Source organism: Solanum lycopersicum, chromosome 11 (assembly GCF_036512215.1).
Source record: "Solanum lycopersicum chromosome 11, SLM_r2.1".
NCBI classification, from domain to species: domain Eukaryota; kingdom Viridiplantae; phylum Streptophyta; class Magnoliopsida; order Solanales; family Solanaceae; genus Solanum; species Solanum lycopersicum.
The window spans coordinates 27639133-27659925 of record NC_090810.1 but is presented as its reverse complement, the minus strand read 5'-3'; the positions used below and the strand labels follow the sequence as shown (position 1 = coordinate 27659925).

The 20793-nt window shown below is 34.3% G+C and overlaps 1 protein-coding gene across 1 annotated transcript; it reads left to right on the top strand.

Moving 5' to 3' along the window:
- Positions 1-10652: 10652 nt before the first annotated feature.
- LOC138339335 (uncharacterized) lies at positions 10653-11996 on the top strand. The gene is made up of 2 exons (XM_069290927.1): positions 10653-10986; positions 11896-11996. Exons 1-2 carry the CDS (start codon positions 10653-10655, stop codon positions 11994-11996), a joined length of 435 nt encoding a protein of 144 aa, XP_069147028.1.
- Positions 11997-20793: the final 8797 nt, after the last annotated feature.

Here is a 20793-nt window from a genome sequence, read left to right as displayed (position 1 = left end):
CTTGAAAAAAGTCCTTTACGAGGCTTGGATTATAAAGGTTCATGTGGTTTACACCAAGGATAAAAACTTATCTTGTTTATATTTTTATTTAATTTTTTCTATATATTTTTATTAATTGTATACTCATCGATGTAAATACATGATGAAAAGGTGGACCAGTGAGAGTTTCGAGTAAAAGCAACTTTGGCTCCAAATATTTATTAGAAAATAAATGTGGCCATATTTTTTATTTGAACGTGTTACTTATATTTAAGCTCATTTTGACACCCTTGAGTATACATATACACTTTTTTACACTTTATATATGTATAAATTTAATATCTCGCAACTAGAAAGAACTGAATATAAGTTAAAATCGAGAAACAGTTACTTTTGGAAAGTATAGGAAAATATAGAAAATTTTACGTAAGTTAAAAGTGAGTTTTGGACAACTTCAAATGGCCATAAATCATAACTCATAATGAATTTTAGGTCAAGATATGGTGGTAATTCTCTTGGAATGATCTTTCCAACGCCGCAAAGTTTGCACAATTCCAGTTCGTATGAGTAAGTTATGTATTTCGGAAGTTGGAGAGTTGGATTAAGGAAAGCCCAATTCATATTTGGGAAGGGAAATTTGTATTTTCATTACCTAATTATATTAATTTATTTTAGGGATTAATTGGGATAAAACAAGAAATTGTTCAATTTAGAAAGATTTAGAATTCACGCTAAGGCTTGGAGAAAAGAGAAAAAAGAAAAGAGGAGAAATCAAGAAATTGCCAAGAACATTCAAGCTTTGCATGTGGAATTCATCGAGGGTGATACCTAAAAAGGTATGTGAGATTACATACCGTTGTTTTAGTTCACCCTCGTTCCAACCATGTTTCAATTGAGCGAATTTGAGTTTTGAATGTTAAGAAATTGAGTTCTTGAAGAACATTATTGAAAGTTTCATTGAGTTTTTGATGGTTGTATTGTTGAAGTTTCTTGATTGTTTGATTCATGTTTCTGGGTGTAATTTCGGGTTGAATCTATTGTATATTGATAGTAACAATGATCCTAACTGCTTGGGGGAAAGAACCATTGAATTTTAGAGGGTTTAGATATGAAAAAAAAATGATCAAGAAAAGTCAGGTTTTTCTGGGGAAAAGGGTGGGGCGTTACCCAGCCAGTGCTTCCCAAAGTAAAAATTGGACATAGATATCCAGGGGACGCGCCAGCCAGAGGGCCCCAACCAGCCCTCTGATGTTTGAGAGCTAGCTCCCCACGCCTCTCAGAGCGCTAGTGTGCCAATTCTCCCCGTTTCTCCCTAATCTTTCCGTACAAGTTCCGTAGTGATATACCTATATTTCCTAGTTGATTCCAACACTCTAAGGTACATCTAAACATCATGAAATAATTCAGAAACATGAGATTATGAATCTTTAATCAATAATTCAATTCAAGTAAATTTAAGATCAAAGTAAAATAAGTTAAGAGTCAAGTCTAAAAGTTAAGAAACAAGTCAAAGGAAAGTTCTTACAAGTGTTCAAGAGTCTTTAGCAATGTCTTAACTTCATTTCAAAGACCCAAAGTGTCAAGTTAAATAAAGAGTAAAGAGAGTTGAGTTCATTTCTAAAAAAATTATAGGGGAACTATATATTCCTAAGATTTCATAAATGTTTTCACATTTAAGATTAGAGGAAACTGAGATTTTCAAAAGAGTTTTGAGTAGGAGAAGGGAACATCGATCACAAGAGAGCTTTTAAGCTAAGTGTTGAGTAATTATCTCAGCCCAAAGAAAGTTGTTTAATAACATATGAGCTAATTATATTTTTTGGAGTAGTATTGAGAACTAATATTGGGATGGGAGTTCATATTAACTTTAGTATCCATAAACCAAAGGATCATATTTTTAGATGATCACTTAAGTTAAGCTAGTAGATCAATTAAGTTAAGTAGTTCTATGTAAACGAAGTATATGACAGTTCTGGAAGCGTGGAGATGATGTTGTATCACCACTTAGGCTAATAGTGCTGGTTATCAGTTAGAGAATATCCCCAAAAATTGTGTTACATTATTATTTAAGTAAAGTTGAGTTTGTTGTTGCCTTTTTTTAATGAAATAAGTTTTCCCACTGTTTTACAATCTGTTTATATATATATATATATATATATATATATATATATATATCATGTGTCTTATTGCTTTATATTGATTTAAGTTAATCCTTGAGTTGAGGAGAACCAAGGAAAGTGTTGCCCTCATATTATTTTCAAGATTAAGTTGTGTTTAGAATTCCAACTCACATACTCGTACGTTCAATGTACAGATACTAGTTGGCCATCATCATCTTACGATGCAGACACAGATAACTACGATCAACAATTGGCGTACCATTTATCCATGTGAGTAGCTCAGAGTAAGTTGGTGAGCCTCCTTACATTCTGGAGGACATCTTTTATGAATTATTTTCTATTTTAAGTTGTTAGGATGATTGGTGGTCTTGTCCCAACATCCCTATTGTATTAGAGGCTTTATAGACACAAATATGATTTCTTTCGTCTTATTCATTTCCATTATATAAGTTTTAGACATGAGTTTCCATTTTGGCTAAGTTATTACTCTAAGTTGCTTTGATGAGTTTATCTCTTGTATTAAGTCTTCCCTTTAGTAACTAAGCAAGGTCCAGGGTCCGCTCGAGTCTAGCAATGGTCTTCGAGTGTCAGTGGTGCCCAACTTATGAAATTAGGGTGTGACAAACTTTATATCAGAACAGAGAGTTCAAGAGTCCTAAGGATTCTATGAAGACGTGTATGTAGAGTGCTACTTATCGGTGTGAAGCGTGCCACATCTATAATTAGGAGGGTGCAACATTTAGGAACTATCTCACTTCATTCACACTCTTTCGTGCGTTAGAGTTTATTTCTAAAAAGTTTCCATCTAATTCATGCTTGCGCGTGTTTATGATAACCATGACTCTATGAAAAGGATTCGCAGGTCATCCAACAAAGAGAAATGTTGAACCACATAAGCAAGGGGTACTTGATGCACCAAATGTTCAACCTCAAGGAGAAGTCACCAATGTTGAGTTCCGTGAGTCAATTCGGAGGCTAAGACAAGTTCTAACTAACCAAGTCGGTCAATAATGAGGAGCTCTACAAGAAGAGGTTAACACTTCAAGGATTCGTGAGTTCTTGAAAATGAAGCCTCCAAGTTTCAGTGGTTCAAGCACTATTGAGGATCCTGAGAACTTCATTGAGGAACTTAAAAAGGTGTTCGATGTGATGCATGTTGTTGATGTTGGGAGAGTTGAGCTAGATTCATATTAATTGAAAAATGTTACTAGAAGTTTGTTTGATCAGTTGAAGAAGGGTATAGATAAGGAGGCACCACATCCAAGTTGGGCTTGTATTGAAGAAGCTTTCTTGGGGTGCTTCTTTCCCCAGAACTGAAAGAGGAGAAAATAAGGGAATTTCTTACAATCAAGCAAGATTCTCTAAGTATGCATGAATATGCTCAGGAAACGGTTAAGGACATCAGGAGTAGAATGAGTTTGTTTGTTGCTCGATTGGGCCATTCATCTAGCAAAGAGGGGACGACTGTAATACTGATAGGTAACACGGACATATCAAGTTTGATGGTCTATGTGAAGTAGGTTAAGGAAGAGAAAATGAGGGACAGGGAAGAATTCAGAAATAAGAAAACTAAGACAAAGGAATGAGTCTAGACAGAAGAAAGCTAGTAGTCATTCGTCTTTTTAGAAATAAAAGGGATTGACACCATCATCTGCTAGTGCACCTGCAGCAAGAAACAAAGGTGAGCATCATGTCCTGAACTCACAGAACTTCAGAGCTAGACCAACACATTCTCAACGTAGTGTGGCAGAAGGAGGTACCTAGGCTCCTGCATGTGCTAAGTATGGTAGAACCCTCTCAAGTAAGTCTCATGATAGCCGAATAGGTTGTTTCAAATGTGGTCAAGAGGCTCACTTCATAAAAGAGTGCCCTAAAAATAATCAATGTAGAGGAAATCCGGGCAATAGAGCCCAATCTTTATCAGTTACTCTAGAAGACAGGGATGCACTCCTCTATGCGATTACTAGTTTCCAAGAGAAAGTGAACTCCTCATACATTGTCACTTGTATGATCAAAGTCTTTGTTTTTGATGTCTATGCTTTGCTACACCCAAGAACAAATTTACATTTTGTAGCCCTTTATGTTGCAAATAAGTTTGATGTCCTCTCTGAGAAACTTTGTGAACCCTTATGTGCTTGTACACATGTTGGGGGAGTCTATTCTAGTAGAAAGAGTCTACATTAATTATCCTATTTACATCAATCGCAAGAACACCATGGACGATTTAGTGAGTTAGACATGGTAGATTTCAATGTCATTCTAAGTATAGACTAGCTTCGTGCCTCTTATGAATCATTAAATTGTAGATCTCGAATTGTCAAATTTCAGATTCCTAATGAGCCAGTCATAGAGTAGAGTAGTAGTTAAATGGTGCATAAGGGTTGTTTCATTTTATACCTTAAGCGAGAAAGTTAGTTTTGAATGGGTGTATCTATCACTTAGTCCGAGTTAATGACTCCAATGATGAGGTACCTCCCATTCAGTCAGTTCCACTATTAAAAAAATTTCCAAAAGTCTTCTTTCCAGATGATCTTCCCGCAGTCTCTCATGAGAGAAAGACAGACTTTGGTATAGATCTTCTTCCAAGTACTCATCTGATCTCTATTCCTCCATGTAAAATGGTCCCATTAGATTTGAAAGAAAATTTAAAAGATTTCTTAGATAAGGGGCTTCACTTGACCAAGTGTCTCACCTTACGGCGCTCCGATCTTGTTTTTGAGAATTAAAGATGGTTCTCTTAGGTTGTGTATAGATTACTATCAATTGCACAAGGTTACCATCAAGAACAAATATCCTCTTCGAAAGGATTGATGATCTTTTCTATTAGCTTCAGGGTGGCACCTACTTTTCAAAGATAAATCTCAGATCTGGATACCATCATTTAAGAGTAAGGGAATTTGATATTCCAAAAACAACTTTCAGAAATATATATCGACATTATGATTTTTTGGTTATGTCCTTTGGGCTTACCAATGCACCTAAAACATTCATAGATCTTATGAATAAAGTCGTCAAATCTTATTTAGATATGTTTGTTATAGTTTTCATTGATGACATACTAATCTATTCAAGGTATGACGAAGATCATGCTATCCATCTCTCAATAGTTCTTAAGATTTTGAAGGATAGATAGTTGTATGAAAATTTCTCTAAGTATGAGTTTTGGCTTGAGTCTTTGGCATTCTTGGGTCACATATTTTTTGGTGATGGTATTAGAATTGATACCTAGAAAATTGAGGTAGTGCAGAAATTGTCCTAGACCACATCTCCAACTGATAGTAGGAGTTTTCTTGGTTCGCCTGGCTACTATAGAAGGTTCGTATAATGTTTCTTATCCATTTCATTTCCTTTGATGAAGTTGATTCAGAGTACTATCAAGTTTAAATTCTTTCAAGCTCGTGAGAATAATTTTCAGGAGTTGAAGAAGAGGTTTTCTACTACCCCAGTTTTGACCTTACCGGAGGATACTCAAGGTTTTGTGGTGTAACTTGATGCATATAGAGTTTGTTTAGGTTGTGTCCTAATGCATAATGACAAGGTAATAACATACGAATCCAGAAAATTGAAAGTCCATGATAAGAATTACCCAACCCAATACATAGAGTTGGCTGCTGTAAATTTTGCCTTGAAAATATGGCATCACTATCTGTATGGTGTTAATTTTGATGTCTTAAACGATAAAAGAGACTACAATATGTGTTCACTAAGAGAGAGCCTAATCTCATACAAAGGAGGTGGTCAGAATTGCTTAACGATTATGAAAGCAGTATTCTTTACCACCTAGGTAAGGCTAATGCTGCTGTTGATGCCTTAAGAAGGTTTACTATGGTTAGTACCGCCCATCCTAAAGAAAAGAAGAAAGAACCATTGAAAGATGTGCATAGACTTTCAGGCTTAGAAGTTCGACTCATGAATTCCACAAAAGGAAGAATAGTGGTGATGAATGGGGTCGAATCATCATTAGTGTCAGAACTTACAAAGAGCAACATCAATATCGAATTTTTCTTGAATTGAAGTCAAATTTTCATAACAAAAAGGTATTATCTTTTGAACAAGGGGAGATGGTGTTTTGAGACATCAAGATAGATTGTGTGTACCAATGGTTGATGGACTCCAAGGGAGAATCATAGAGGAAGCTCATAGCTCCAAATATTCCATTCATTAGGGTTCAAAAATAATCTATCGTGACTTATGGTAAGTATATTGGTGGAATGGTATGAAGAAGGGCATTGCCAAATATTTTGGAAAGTGGCCAGATTGCCGACAAGTTAAAGTAGATCACTAAAGGCTCGATGGTTTGGCTCAGAATATAGAACTTCTGGAATGAAAGTGGGAGAAGATTAATATGGATTTAATCACAAGTTTCCAAAGGTCTTGTAGATAGCATGATTCGATCTGGGTGATTGTCGACACTATGACAAAATCAACCCACTTTGTTTGCCGATAAAGACTACTTATTTCGGCAGAAGATTACACTAAGTTGTATATTCAAGAGGTTGTAATACTTCATGGGGTTTCACTCTCCATTATTTCAGATAGAGGTGCACAATTTATTACACAGTTATGCAAATCCTTTCAGAAAGGTCTAGGTTCAAAGGTGAACTTAAGTACTTCCTTTCATCCTCATTCAGATGTGCAAGAAGAGCGCACTATTCAGACCTTCGAGGATATGTCGAGGGCAGACGTGATTGATTTCAAAGGAATTTGGATAATAGACTACCTCTAATTGAATTTTCCTACAACAATAGTTACCACTCTAGCATTCAGATGGCTCCATATGAAGCTCTTTATTGAAGAAGATGTAGATCTCCTATTAGATGGTTTGAGGTTGGTGAAGCAGGGTTGATAGAACCATATGTGGTTCATAAGGCTATGGAGAATGTGAAGGTGATTCAAGAGAGGTTAAAAAATGACCCAGAGTCATAAGAAATCCTAAACTGATATTACGAGAAGAGAGTTGGAGTTTGAGATGTGATATGTCATGAATTCACGACATTTTTAATGCATTTCACTTAAGAGTTTTGTATGTTTAAATCTTTTTTGTAGTGATTTTTAACAATTTTGCATCTTGTTTTATAGAAAGATGTTCAGGTGGCAAGAGAAGAAAATAATTGAAAATAATGCAGAAGTGAACCTATGGATGCAATCGATGATCCGTCGTTTAATCGATAAACCATAGGTAGTGACCATAGATGAGCAACTCAAGACATTGAAGGAAAATCTGAGAAGTCTGGCCAAGTGTACAACCACGTGAGGAAATGATAGTCCATCCATTTATCGATGGACCGTACTGGTGAACCGTCATTTGGTTCAGAGAAAATATTAGTACCAGATTTAGGAAGATTCTAGGTATGGAGCTACGGATGAGCATCGATGACCTATAGATGAATCGATGGAACGTATTGTTGGTACGTCGTTTGATTCAGAGAGGGTTCCATCCGGGAAGAAAAAAATATTTCCAAGTCCTGACCAATGAAAGCAGTCTACCGAATCAATGGTCCGTCAGTTGGTTTATCGATTAATGTCGTGTACCTAAAAAAAATGTTCTTTATTTTGATTCCGTTTTCATTAGGACTTCTTTTTTCATATATAGGGTATTAAAACCTTGTTTTGGGGATTAGCTACTATTACTTTTTGTTCTACTTTATGCATTGGAGATTAGTTTTGCTACTGTAGCAATTAATTGATTTTCGGATTTGGTTTGATCGATTTTTCTTGCAAATTCTAGTGTAATTTAAGTTCATTGTTCTTGGTGAAGTAAGTTCATGATTTCATCTAATATTAGGAATTCTGATCTTGTTAACATGGGTAACTGAATCACCAACTAGGATTGTGAGAACTATGAGTAATTAACAAAGTATAAATCGAAATTAAGAAATTCTCTAATAGTGTTTTTGCATGCATAGATAATTCTTTCACTTAGAAGTCTTTTTAATGAGTGTAAGCGTTAACTCGCCTTGTTGCTACTTACCGTACCAAGGAGGTAGTTAATAAGAAAAGAATTATCAACATAGATTTAATGTGATACTATCTAATAAGCTAGTGTCAATTGGTGCAAGTAATAACTATGAAATAGATCGATTAATGTCTAATATGAGGTAAAGGTAAGGGTTAGTAAATTATACACACATAGCCAGACCAAGGTGCAGGGTGAAATTCTCTAAATGTCTTATCAAGGATTTAGAGATACCTATCTTATCACTTTGCATGTAATACACTAGGAAAGAATAGATATTACTAGGAATACGACGTTATGAACCTGTGGGGAACACGTATACCCTAGTTACTCTCTCATCTTGGTAAAAAACCGAAGTCTACTTTCATTTCCTTGTCAAATTGTACTATTTATGGAATTTGTATCACAAACCCCCTTTATTTCCTTTTTTTGGGAAGACATCGAAAAAAAGGACATAATTGTGAACTAAACTTAAATCCAAACCATTTTCCTTGTGGGATTGACCTCAACCTACTAGTTGGGTGCTCTACTTGATAACATCACTTATACTTCTCTAGGGAGGTGTAATTTGAGCGTATCAAATTTTGGCGCCGCTGCCAGGAAATCTGGCTTTTAGATTAATTTTAATTAAATTATTGAAATTTATTCAACTATTTCCTGATTAAACTTTTTCTTTTTATTTTTGTTTCTCTCAGGTCTACCTCTACTGTATACCAAGTACACAGAGCAGAGGAGAACCACTCACTTCATATGATCCAGTACTGAATCAAACCTTGAGAATAATGGAAAACCAAGGGGCTCCAATTAACCCTCACAAAAGGAATCTAGGTTATATGGAGCAAGCCAGCAGCCTCCATTACTAGATGAGGCACACAACCAGACAGATGTTAAGAATCACTTATGTGAGGTTTGAGGATGAAATCTTCCATAGCCCCACGACTTTAGGATTATGATAAAGGGAATGTGAACATTGCAGACTTTCATGGACCTCTTGTCCTACCCCCTGCCACCTGGACACACATTCGTTGTGACGAGTAGCTTGATGCAGATGCTCACTACAAGGGGCTTGTTTTTGGGATTGCCATTGGAAGATACATGCTCATATAGCCAAATTGAGGTCTATGTGCTAAATTTTTATGGGTAGATCAGACTTAGATATGAATGTCATCGAGTTGTAAGTGTTTCCTTCATCACTGACAGCAAATGCCAATATATGGTTCACGAGCTGCCCTACAACTCTATCTATACTTGGATCAGTTGAGAGAAGTGTTCTTAGTTAGGTATTATCAAGTGTCCACGAAGCTCAACCACAAGGATAAGGTGAACAATTTTGTGGAGTTACTTGGAGAGTCGGTGAGTAGCTCTTGGGATAGATTAACTACGTTTGTGAGAGGCGCCACAAACAACAACATTGATGATGAGTCTATGAAAGAGTACTTCTATAGAGGTCAATATGATAGCAACAAAGTAGTGCTCGATACTATTGTGGGTGGCTCCTATAGAAAATGCACATATGTTAAGATTGTAGAGAATTTGGAGAAGATATCTCGCATCAATAAATCTTGGAGCACTTGAACGTCGAATATTGGGCAAAACACCTTCACGGTACAGACTACAAACAACCCAACCGCATATGAAATTCATGAAGAGATGGCGCAGATGAGAACTGAATTACGGTTGGTCTTGAAGCATGTGAGTAGAGGCGCAAAAAATGTGAATGCGATAAGCTATCTGACTAAACCACCAACACCGTTAGATGAGTATTACTGTGATGAGGATGCATATGCAGTTAATGATTAGACGAGGGGTTCTCGACAAAAGACCCAAGGTTCCAATCAGGATAATTGACGCCAAGGTCCAGGAAACCAAGGTCGGGATTATGGTAACTACAACCAAGAGGGTAAATAGGTCAGATATGGGAACTAATTGTGACAACAACTACAATCAGAACAACTATGGTAACAGGAATGAATCATGGGGGCCATATGTTCCCCTCAAAAGCGGGAAACTCCCCTAGGGATGATGGAGATAGTATGGCGCGGGTTGATGATATGCTGCAAAAGATGATGATGAGGTTGATGCGACTGATTAGAATGTCAAGGAGATGAGAGCTGACCTAGCTGGCATGGACAAAATGTGGATGCACATGCGGTCTCGATAAAGCATCTTGAGCAAAAGATGAATCAATTGTCTACTACTGTGAACCCACGCCAACCTGGAACTATCCCAAGCAACACTATCCAGAACCCAAAGAATGATAGACATTGCATGACATTCATTACTTGAGGGGGTAAGCAGACTATTGATTAACCTATGCCGTCTTTAGTAGAAGGTGATATGACAAAAAAAAAAGATGTAGCAGAAGCTAGTGAAGAGTTAATGGACACAACAAAGAAAGAAGTGGATGTATCTCAGAAAGTGGTCCCCATCCCTAGACCTCTACCACCATTTCAATAAAGATAATTAAAGAAAATGGAAGATGGTAAATATCGCCGATCGCTATGTTGAAATAACTTTCCATCAATGTTTGATTGATCGAGGCTTTGGAGAAAATGTCCGATTATTCTTAGTTTATGAATGATATGGTGACAAAGAAGATGTCGGTGATTTTTCAAGATGATGACATAATGCAGCATTGCAGTGCTATGGCTACGAGGTCTCTTGTGCAAAAGACGGAGTATACAGGTCCTTTCATTATTCCATATACTATAGGGATACTCCATTTTTCTAAGGCGTTGTGTGATATTGGTGCGTGCATAAATCTAATGCCACTGTCTATTTATAAGAAGTTAGGCTTGGAAGACCTAAATCCTACTACAATGCGGTCACTGATGGCCAATCAAACTGTGAAGAAGCCCATAGGTATACTTTATGATGTGCTTGTGAAAGTGGAGTCATTCATCTTCGTGGACGACTTTGTGATTCTAGACTGTGAGGCTGACTTTAAGGTCCCCATTATTCTAGGAAGACTATCCTTGCCACTGGACGTGCATTATTTTATATGGAAAAAGGGTAGATGAAGTTTAGGTTGAACAAAATAAAACAATATTTAGTGACGGATTTCAGCGACATTGTTCTATCACTAAATAACGACAGATTAGCTACGAAAAACTAATTTGGTTGCAAATAAAGGAAATATTGAAATCTTAATAGTGACGGAATAGCTACGAAAATTGAAATGTATCGGTAAAATTGAGTGCTAAAATTTGGCACATTAATTTTCCCACGAAATACCGTCATATAGAGGATGACAAAATATATAATCTGATAGCAACAAAAATAATGACCGAAATTTTTGTCGCTAGTGTTATTTTATCTTTTGCTACAAAGAAATTGGTCGTTGACTATTTTCTATTAAAATATATAAAATACTTAGCACCGGAACACATATCTACCGCTAAAATCGTCGGTAAGTTTTACACAACATTTTTAAGGCTCCAATAGTTCCCTCCCAACTTAACCCTTCTCCCGAATTTTCACACACAAAACCTCTCATCTATCCCCCAATGACTCGGCGTGAAATGTAAAAATCATAGTCTGTGAGAGTGAGAAACGTCTCTCTCATGGAGGAACCTCCCACCGCTCTCCCCCCACTCGCCGACCCACCCACCCCTATCCACCTACTCAGTGAGAAAACTCCCTGTGAAGTGAAAGTTTGTAAATTTTGGAAGAAGTTGAGTTTGGTGAAGTGAAAGATTTTCAGAAATTTAGGTAAGTGTTCTCTCTATTTCAGATCAATTTTGTTTCTCTTTTGCTTGTAGAACAACAATTTTGCAATAAGCTTGATTTTTTTTATGTTTCTAACTTTATCATTGATTCTCTCATATGCTCTATTTTCAGCTTGTAAAAATGATTTTGGTGTTTTCTCCGATTCAGTCTCTAAAAGTGAATACCCACATTTTTACTTGTATCAACAAATGATTGATTCATCGTTGCAGTAAATCAGGTGTTGTTGTTGGAAGTTTCTTCATCATTGCTTGAAATCAAGTGTTGTTTCATCATTGTTGGAAACATTTCGCTGCTGCTTTGAGGCTACTTCGTCGTTGATCAAAACTTGTTGCTACTGCTTGGCTTTTCTATATTGTTGTTGGTTTATCGAAAGGTAATTTTAACTCTGAAACCTCATATTTCTTTGTAAATCAAAAGACATTCTTTTTCTACATTTTCTATTTTCTTCACATATTTTGTATTTTATTTATAGATTTGGTTGAATCTCAAAAAAGTTGAGGTAAAGCCTTTGAAGATTTATTTAGGCAAATCTTTACACTCAAGTAAGTCTATTTTATTTATATGTGTATGGATGACATGCTTATCATGAGTATCATTTTACAAGTGATTGAAGAAATCAAGACAACAAGCCTTAAAAATGAAGGACTTATGAGAGCTAATTCTTAGTTATTGAATTTGCCAGATTAAACTAACAATGTCTTAAGAGTTAATTTTTGAGTGTTGCAAATTCAATAGCCACACCATTGAAGATAAATGTCATATTAACCACCTTATAAATGGGAATATCTAATCATAATCAAATCAGAGATATCCTATAGCGTATAAACACTTAACAAGTATTTATGTCGACCTAAGAAGGAAAATACTCTTATCAAGCTATAGTAATGAACAAGTTTCAACTTACTGATTGGGCAGCAATACATATATATCCTAATTTCACAAGGTCACATTATTTATTAAACTCCTAAAAATCATCATTTCTCTACTTTCTCATAAACAAAATCTAACTCAAGAACTAGATCGAACTTACTAGCACAGATGAGAAAATATTTTCTTCAATGTTTTCAATAGATAGATGAGTTAACTAACCTTTTTACTTGATGAAATAAAATATCCTCTCCTTGCTTTGTTATATCATCAATTATGGAACCAACTAAACACAAAGTATGTATGGAAGAATAACTAATTACATAAGTTGTATAAAAAGACTAAAACAACTTTTCTGCGGGAGATGTTTGGTTTGGTGTTGGAGTAAAAAATAGGCTAAATACAAATACATAAATATTTGATCAGTCCATATTTAACGTCGATAAAAAAATGGGCTTGATTTTTTAAGTTAATATTGTTGTTGTGTTTATTTCATACAAATCTAGATAAAATGCTTTATCTCGATCTAGCAAAAATTTCCCATTTTCGAGCTTCATTTTTATTCTCGGTATTGATTTTGATTGCAATAAGATGTAGGTGCTGCCCCTTTATTTCCTTTCTGGATTCTGTTTATTTTGATTTTGATTTGTTTTCTGGCATTGTTAAAGCTCATCAACAACTATTGATAAAATCTTCCTCCTAACGACAAAGTTCACATCGACGTGTCGATACAGGAATAACAAACAACGCAAGATAGGTTGAGATAAAGAGTTCACCATTTGAACCTTAGTTTCCTGTACTTCGGTGTACCGTTGATCCAGTGAGCAGCTCAGAGTAAGTTGGTGAGACTCCTTACATTTCGAAGGACATCTTTTACCACTTACTTTTTGTTTTAAGTTGTTAAGGTGATTGAGGATCTTGTCCAAGCATCCCACTTGTTTTGGAGGCTTCGTAGATACATAGTATGAGTTTTTTTTTCCATTGTAAACATTTAAGACATAAGTTGCCGTTTTGGCTAAGTTATTACTTTAAGTTGTTTTCATGAGTTTATACCTTGTATTAAGTCTTCTGTTGAGTAAATAACTTAGGCCAAGGCTTCGTTCGACAGCAATGGTCTTCTAGTGTCAGGGACTCCTAGAGTATAGACTTGGGGAGTGAAAATAATACCCTTCTGTTAAATTTTTAGTTGTGTATACCATTTAGCCTAATAAAGAGGCATGTGGTATCATCCTAGAAATTTATCCAATTTCATTTTACTTACCTAAAATTTAAATAATTCACACAACTATGAAGTTCTTAAATCCAATTAAGACCAAGTTAAAAACCAAATCCTTGTTTCGAGGTTGATATTTCATAACATTTTTAAAAAATCGAATACAATTGTTAGTGTCTACGAGTTAGGAGGTAATTAGTTGACTCTTACTTGTAGCCTATTAGTAGAAACAAACTACATTTTTTTCCTTTAGAAATGAAAGAATGTGCATGTCTTTTCTCATAAAAATGCTTTCTTCGTAAGCATGAAACTCTTTTGCTATGCAGCTTATTTGTGCAATTTCCAAAAAAAACTTCAACTCGGTCTTAATTGAATTTTTGAATGGATAATTGGATGGATTATATTAATTTTTAGTAAATAAATTAAATCAAATAAATAACTAGGATAATGTCACGTGTCCCTCCGTTTTGCTAAACAGTATCCACAACCCCAAAAATCAATGACAAAGAGTATGTGCATACTATTTCCGCCTTTGGTAACGTTAACAATGCCTATCGTTATACTGATCCTCCTTTAAACTACTTCTACCATTTCCGAGCACCTCATATCTTTTTCAGGGCATCACAAGATTCGACCATTTTTGTCTGAGTGTCAATCATTCTTTGAGCATGCTCAAAGAGTAATTTCCAGAAGGTGGAGAAGGAGAAAATGCACTTACAAACTCTCTCATATTCACCTACCAAGGCATGACATAGATAGTAGACAATCAACTCTCACCAACAAAATATTTATTACTCTTTAACCAAAAGTAAAAGATACCTTCTGAAAGAATATTCATTCACCAACCATGTGCTGGAAAGTATTTTTCAATTTTTTCACTAACCAACATGATAAATTAAGTTAGAAACTAGCTTACTTTTAAAATTAACATTTTTTGTCATACAAAACACACCAATATGGAAATCATATACCATTCACCCACTAGAAAACAATTTAAATTCTCTTTCCTTGATGACTTTTGAAAATATTTCAAGAATGTGTTAATATACGAGTAAAATATTGTTAATTGTTATTACTGTTAATAGAAAGTTATATCGATTGCATGTAGTATTGTGTAAAATTCTTCTTATTTATCAATTATAGCGTTAGGATAGTAAAATGATGTAAGAGAAAAGGGTTATTATAGTTTATACAATAGTAATCGTTTACTTCCTTCCCATAAATACTATCTGATATATTTTTCTTAATCTAAAGACGCATTTTCCTCTTGTTTTCACTGTATTATAATAAATTTAATGTAGCTTTTACATCATATAATAAAGGTAAACTTTTTAAAATCGGATGATGTATAAAAATAATCTTATGATAGTATTGTCATACTTTTAAAAAAATCAAACTATGAAAACTTTGATTAATATTTTACGAGATCATATTGATATGCAAAGAATTTCAATTTGTAGTACTTTTTCTCATAGTTTTTGAATATCTATTTTTTCTAAAAAAATAAAAATCAAATTAACGTATTTTAATTTAACATTGAAAATTAGTCAAATAGACTTTTAAAAAGTATAATATGATGATTAAAAGTGAACAAAAGTAATAGTAAGGTACTTTTGCAGCTGCATTAATGTCTAAAAATGATTTCATGGGAAGGAAATAAAGAAAAGATATATGATGGATAGAGAATGAACAGAGAGCAATCTTGAAAGAATAGATTTTCATGGACAAGGAAATTATATTGGACTAACATTGCTAAGGATATCTTACCTAGGTGAACGTCCATACAAGTTGCTAGTCATGTACTTTATGAAACTATTGGATGCTAATTCTAATTCTAATGAGAGAAAAAAAGCTTAAGAAATCATGTGTTTTAGATCTTCATATTGAAAAAGCAGATCACTTTAGATAAATAGAGGATGCACAAAATCAAGAAAGTGGTCAAGAAACTCATAATGTGCAAAGGTTTGTACCAAATTACATGATGAAAAATGTTCCAACAGTAATGTCTCTTACCTGGATTTACGTGTATCTGTATAATGATCATTATGCCTCTACGTCAATAAGTATTACCACATTTGGAGTTAAAGTTATAGTCAAGAAAATACACACAAGGCTACTTATTCATTTTTTTGTATGGATATATGTCTTACTGTAGTTGTATATTTCCGATGTATGAAATGAAACCAAAGTTATTTCTTGATTCTTTCATGGTCTTGTTGTATTCTACATCGGCATTTATTTAACTTCCTCTCTGTCTCAGCGCAACTTCAAATCAGTTAAAAGGGAGGACAAAATAAACAAAGATAAGATAAGAAAAATCTCTGGAAGTCAGGTGTAAAGCGACAAACTAATCATTCTAAGAAAATAAATAGTCCGGAGATTTGTATGAAATAACAAACTATTAATTCAAATTAAATTTTATAAGCACAATTTCTTTTGTTTGTAATTCGCAGCAAACACTCCATGTTTTTTCTATTCCATTTGTATACCTATATAGAAATAGACTGAAATATACAAATGCAGGACCCATTTGCATATCGAAATATACAAATGAAGGAGCCATTTGTATACCTAAATATACAAATGTAGGACCGTTTGTGTACTAAAATATACAAATAGACCCAAATGCATATTTTTTATGTATATGTAAACCGAAATATACAGATTAATTGTCATGGCAAACCTAAAGTTGGCTATGGAGCGCAATTATACAAACTATGGTTATAGCATACAAATATGATTTTTATGTTTCCTAACCCTAAAATTTACTCAAAAAATTAATGGTGCATGGAAGTTAACTCTCTATTGCCATGCTCGTTCAGACAGTGACTCCTTGGCAAGTAAAAGATTTTCCAATAATGCAGTTAAAAAAAGAGCACTTATGTCAAAGATATAATGTTAAGGTTTTAAAGTAGCAGTCCCACAAAGCTTAGGAAAAAATTGTACGCTTCTTTTTCACTGATGGTTCACAACCTTGGATTGCATCCTCCGGCTCATCACCATTCACTTCATCGTTTGAATCATTCAATTCATTACCTTCTACACGCAATGGGTAAAGTTTGGGGCATTCCCAAAATGTTGAGGTCGGTACCTACCGAAGACATTATCAAGTGATGAAAGACTTCAATCCTATAATATTTGTTGACTTTGTGGTGTCATGTATGGTACAATCTCATAATTCGTTGGTTCATATTCCGGCGTTGCGTGGACATCTTGTGTGGCTTGATCCTCTTCATCCATTTCAATAGGCGCTCGGCCTCTCTTAACAGCGTGTACCTTCTACCTGGAACATCATCTTTTCCTTGTCTACAAATAGGGGGATGTAAAAATTGTCAGGCTGTACTCGTCTCTTCTATAATTGGCTTGCACATGAATACTATCAGCCTCTTGCAAATACCTCAGACAGCCAGATCCTTCATCCCACACCATTGCACGAAATATGTAATATTCATCCATTGATGGGCTATCACCAAGTTATATTGCTTTATTAACCATCAAATGGATATGAAACACCTGTGTAGCATAAATTAATTATATGAGAAGAGTAATTATTATTGGTTCAATTTAAACAGAATGACATTTCATGTCCAATGAATAAAAATCGTCTAACTTTGATAATGTAGATTCAACATAGCAGGGGAATGGAAAGAAAATGTAAGCTTATGCTAGTGTAGCAAATGATATCAAGGCTATCTCGCGACAACTCCTCTGCCGAAGCAACTGAGAGTGAAACAGGAAAGGTATCAAATGAAAATAGCACGGAAACCACTAATACAGAAACTTAAGAAGCAAAGGTATCGGATTAAACAGATGCTGAACATCCAACTATTCAATCAAAATTAAACAAGCTGTTGCTGGATATCTTTTGTTGGAGTATCTTATATTTTGGTGTTTCATGTAAAAAAAATGCATCCCCTCAAAGTTAAACTTCAATAAATTAAGAAAAATACTTCTTGATAGCCCTGTGTCTCTTGCAAGAATCCTAACTCCAAGTCAAAAAAAAAAATGAATAAAATATCCTAATTTTTTACAATAACTTAGAGCTATGTCGCGCGGACTCTTCATTTTTGCCGGTGAACCCATCTTGACGCTACACTAGTGTGGGTGCGGGTGTAGGGTCTGTGTCGGATTCGATCAATCCGATCTGGACACTTTGACCAGAGCTTGAAAAAGTACCTGAAACTTAAAAAAGTACAAAGAAGCAAGAGGAGTTTTTTCTTGAAAAAGTACAAACAATACAAAACTTTTTCGTCTTTCTTTCTTTAAAAAGTAGTCTCTTCAATTTTTCTTTAAAAAGAAAACTAGAGACGAAACGTTTCTCTAGATAAGTGTGTCCTTTTAATTATAAAATAAACTATATTTTTAATGTTTATTATATTGTCTCTCTTCTTTCACAATTATACTTCTTTTATTTTGTATGCAATTATACCAAAATATGCAATTAATTGTTATTATTATTATTATGATGATGATGATTATGATGATGATTGTTGTTGTTGTTATTATTATTATTATTATTATTATTATTATTATTGTTATTATTACTATTTTATATTTCATAAATATTTTGTGATATTTTATTATATATAATTAAATGTCTTTATTATTATATTTTTATAATTTTGAAATTTTATAGTTGTATCCCTGCACCCGTATCCATACTCGGATTCACACACCGAATTTTAAAATTTAGATTTTACCAAATCCGACTCTCATATTCGCATCCATCGAATATCCACACCCGAGTCCAAACAACTTATACTTAGAGTTACTAGATACTTGAGAAAAAAATGAATCTTTTGTAACATAGAATGGAAGCAACAACCAATCTTTATCATCTTTCTCTGCTCCTCAATATTTTCATAGTCAGCCTAAGGTGTTCTTGTACAATAGAGTAATCAGTGTTCCATCTCATGAACATAGACGAACATAGTATTTTTGCATATGCATTACATAATTTCAACTAAAAAAAATAAAGTTGAATTTAACCAAGCAAACTTGCGTGAATCTATCAGCTCCATTATACAAATGGAGAAAATCATTGAGGATTCAGTTTATTTAAAAGAACAGACATTTAAAATTATGTTTACCTAATTTACTAGCTCTCTCAACAACAAGATGTCACGATCAAAAAATATACGACACTCGTGTTATCCAACCAAGACAAGTCAGCCTAAAACTCAACCATTACAAGAAAACACGCAAATACTCAAAAAAATCTAATTGTCATGTGTACAAGCCTCTTAATAATTACAATTGATTAAAAAGAAAACACAAGTCTCAGATGACATTGCTTCCAGATTAGAACTAGATCATAAACAGGAGAACGAAGGTTCGTGGAAATGACAAGACACTACCACACAAACCTCCACAAGAAGCCCCAGACAAGAAAACGAGAAAATATCACAAAGGTCTGGGCTAGTAAACTACAAAAAATGTAATAGTAAGGGGTGAGTACTGAAGCACACGGTACTCAATAAGTAAACCTTTAAACACAAGCCAAGGGGATGGAATAAGGGTACTTCTTACACCCCAACAAAAAATCCAAGACTATAGTCTGTATAAAACAAGCCCATCCTAACTATTCACCATTGACAAACGCTTATCTCCACAACAACATTATAACAATCACATATTCTCAACAACAAGATCAATATTCATCAATCAAAACCTCCACAACTATAACTTGCATAAAACCAATATTCATAATTCACATAGCACACAACTCAACAACAACACTCTAAGATTACATTTCCTCAACAACAAACTCAATATTCATTAATTAAAGTTTCACAGAGAGGCATTCAAAAGATCACCAAAATACAATATCAAGTTCACTAACTATAAACATGTGCAATACAATGGAATGCAATTTCATGTATAGTGATGCATGTCAAACCTAATGATAAACACCCGTTGTATCTCATTCTAGGACCCATAGGGGACATATCTATCTATGTATCCATCATGGCGCACAACATATCCCTTGAAAATAGTGTCAATTGTGGCGCACGATACGTCCTTTTTAATTTCTTATACTTTCTTCAATTCATATAACACTTTTCACAATGTAACCATTTGTCAGAACAATGCAAATGACATGTTCACATTAATAATGAGAAGTTAAAAATTTTCATAATATTACACAACTCACAACAATGCAATAGTGATACTACATCAAGAATGCGTCCGTAAGCCTTTCGAACCATTCTCCACAAATTACAAACCAACAATTAATCACATTGCTTTTACTATCCCTTTTTCATCATTAGAATTATACAACATGGAAAAATAATAATGACATGAAAGGTCATTTATTTATTTATTTATATCAATTAGTCGGTGACATTGGTTGATATTTGAACTATTCGATAACTACAATTATTTCAGTAATGAATAGTAAAAAAATAGAATATTTTGTAATTAGTGATTAATGGAACAAATTGATAATTTAATAAATACCCTTAGCACTTGGCCTATATATTAAACAGATGAATTAATGTTAATGTGACTAATAATTTATCACAAAACGGACTTGGACATGCGACATAAATCAAAGAATGCGAAAATTGTAAGATAAGTCTATCAAAGATTCTTGGTAATTATATATAAAATTTTGGGGAAAAGGACAAATGTATCCTTGAACTATAAAAAATGGTATATAAACACCCTTCTTTATACTATTGAGACATCAGCGCCCCTGTCGTCCAAAAAGTTGTGCATTTATACCCTTCCCTCTAATGGAAAGACACATGTCGTCATCTTATGCATCTACCCTTATTAATCACCAAATTATAAACCCACAATCCGAATTAAAAAAGACCCATCAAAATAACCCCCTAACCCACAATGTCAATGTCTTCAAGCTCCGGCCAGTTGCAGCAGGAGTTGCGCGGTCCTTATCTTGACGAAATCATCAGAGATAATAA

Excerpts from the sequence above, each read along its gene's own strand:
- LOC138339335 (XM_069290927.1), top strand. The coding sequence starts at position 10,653 with ATGTCGGTGATTTTTCAAGATGATGACATAATGCAGCATTGCAGTGCT. Across the intron at positions 10,987-11,895 it reads CGACTTTGTGATTCTAGACT|CTTGTAAAAATGATTTTGGT; the intron begins GTGAGGCTGACT and ends CTCTATTTTCAG.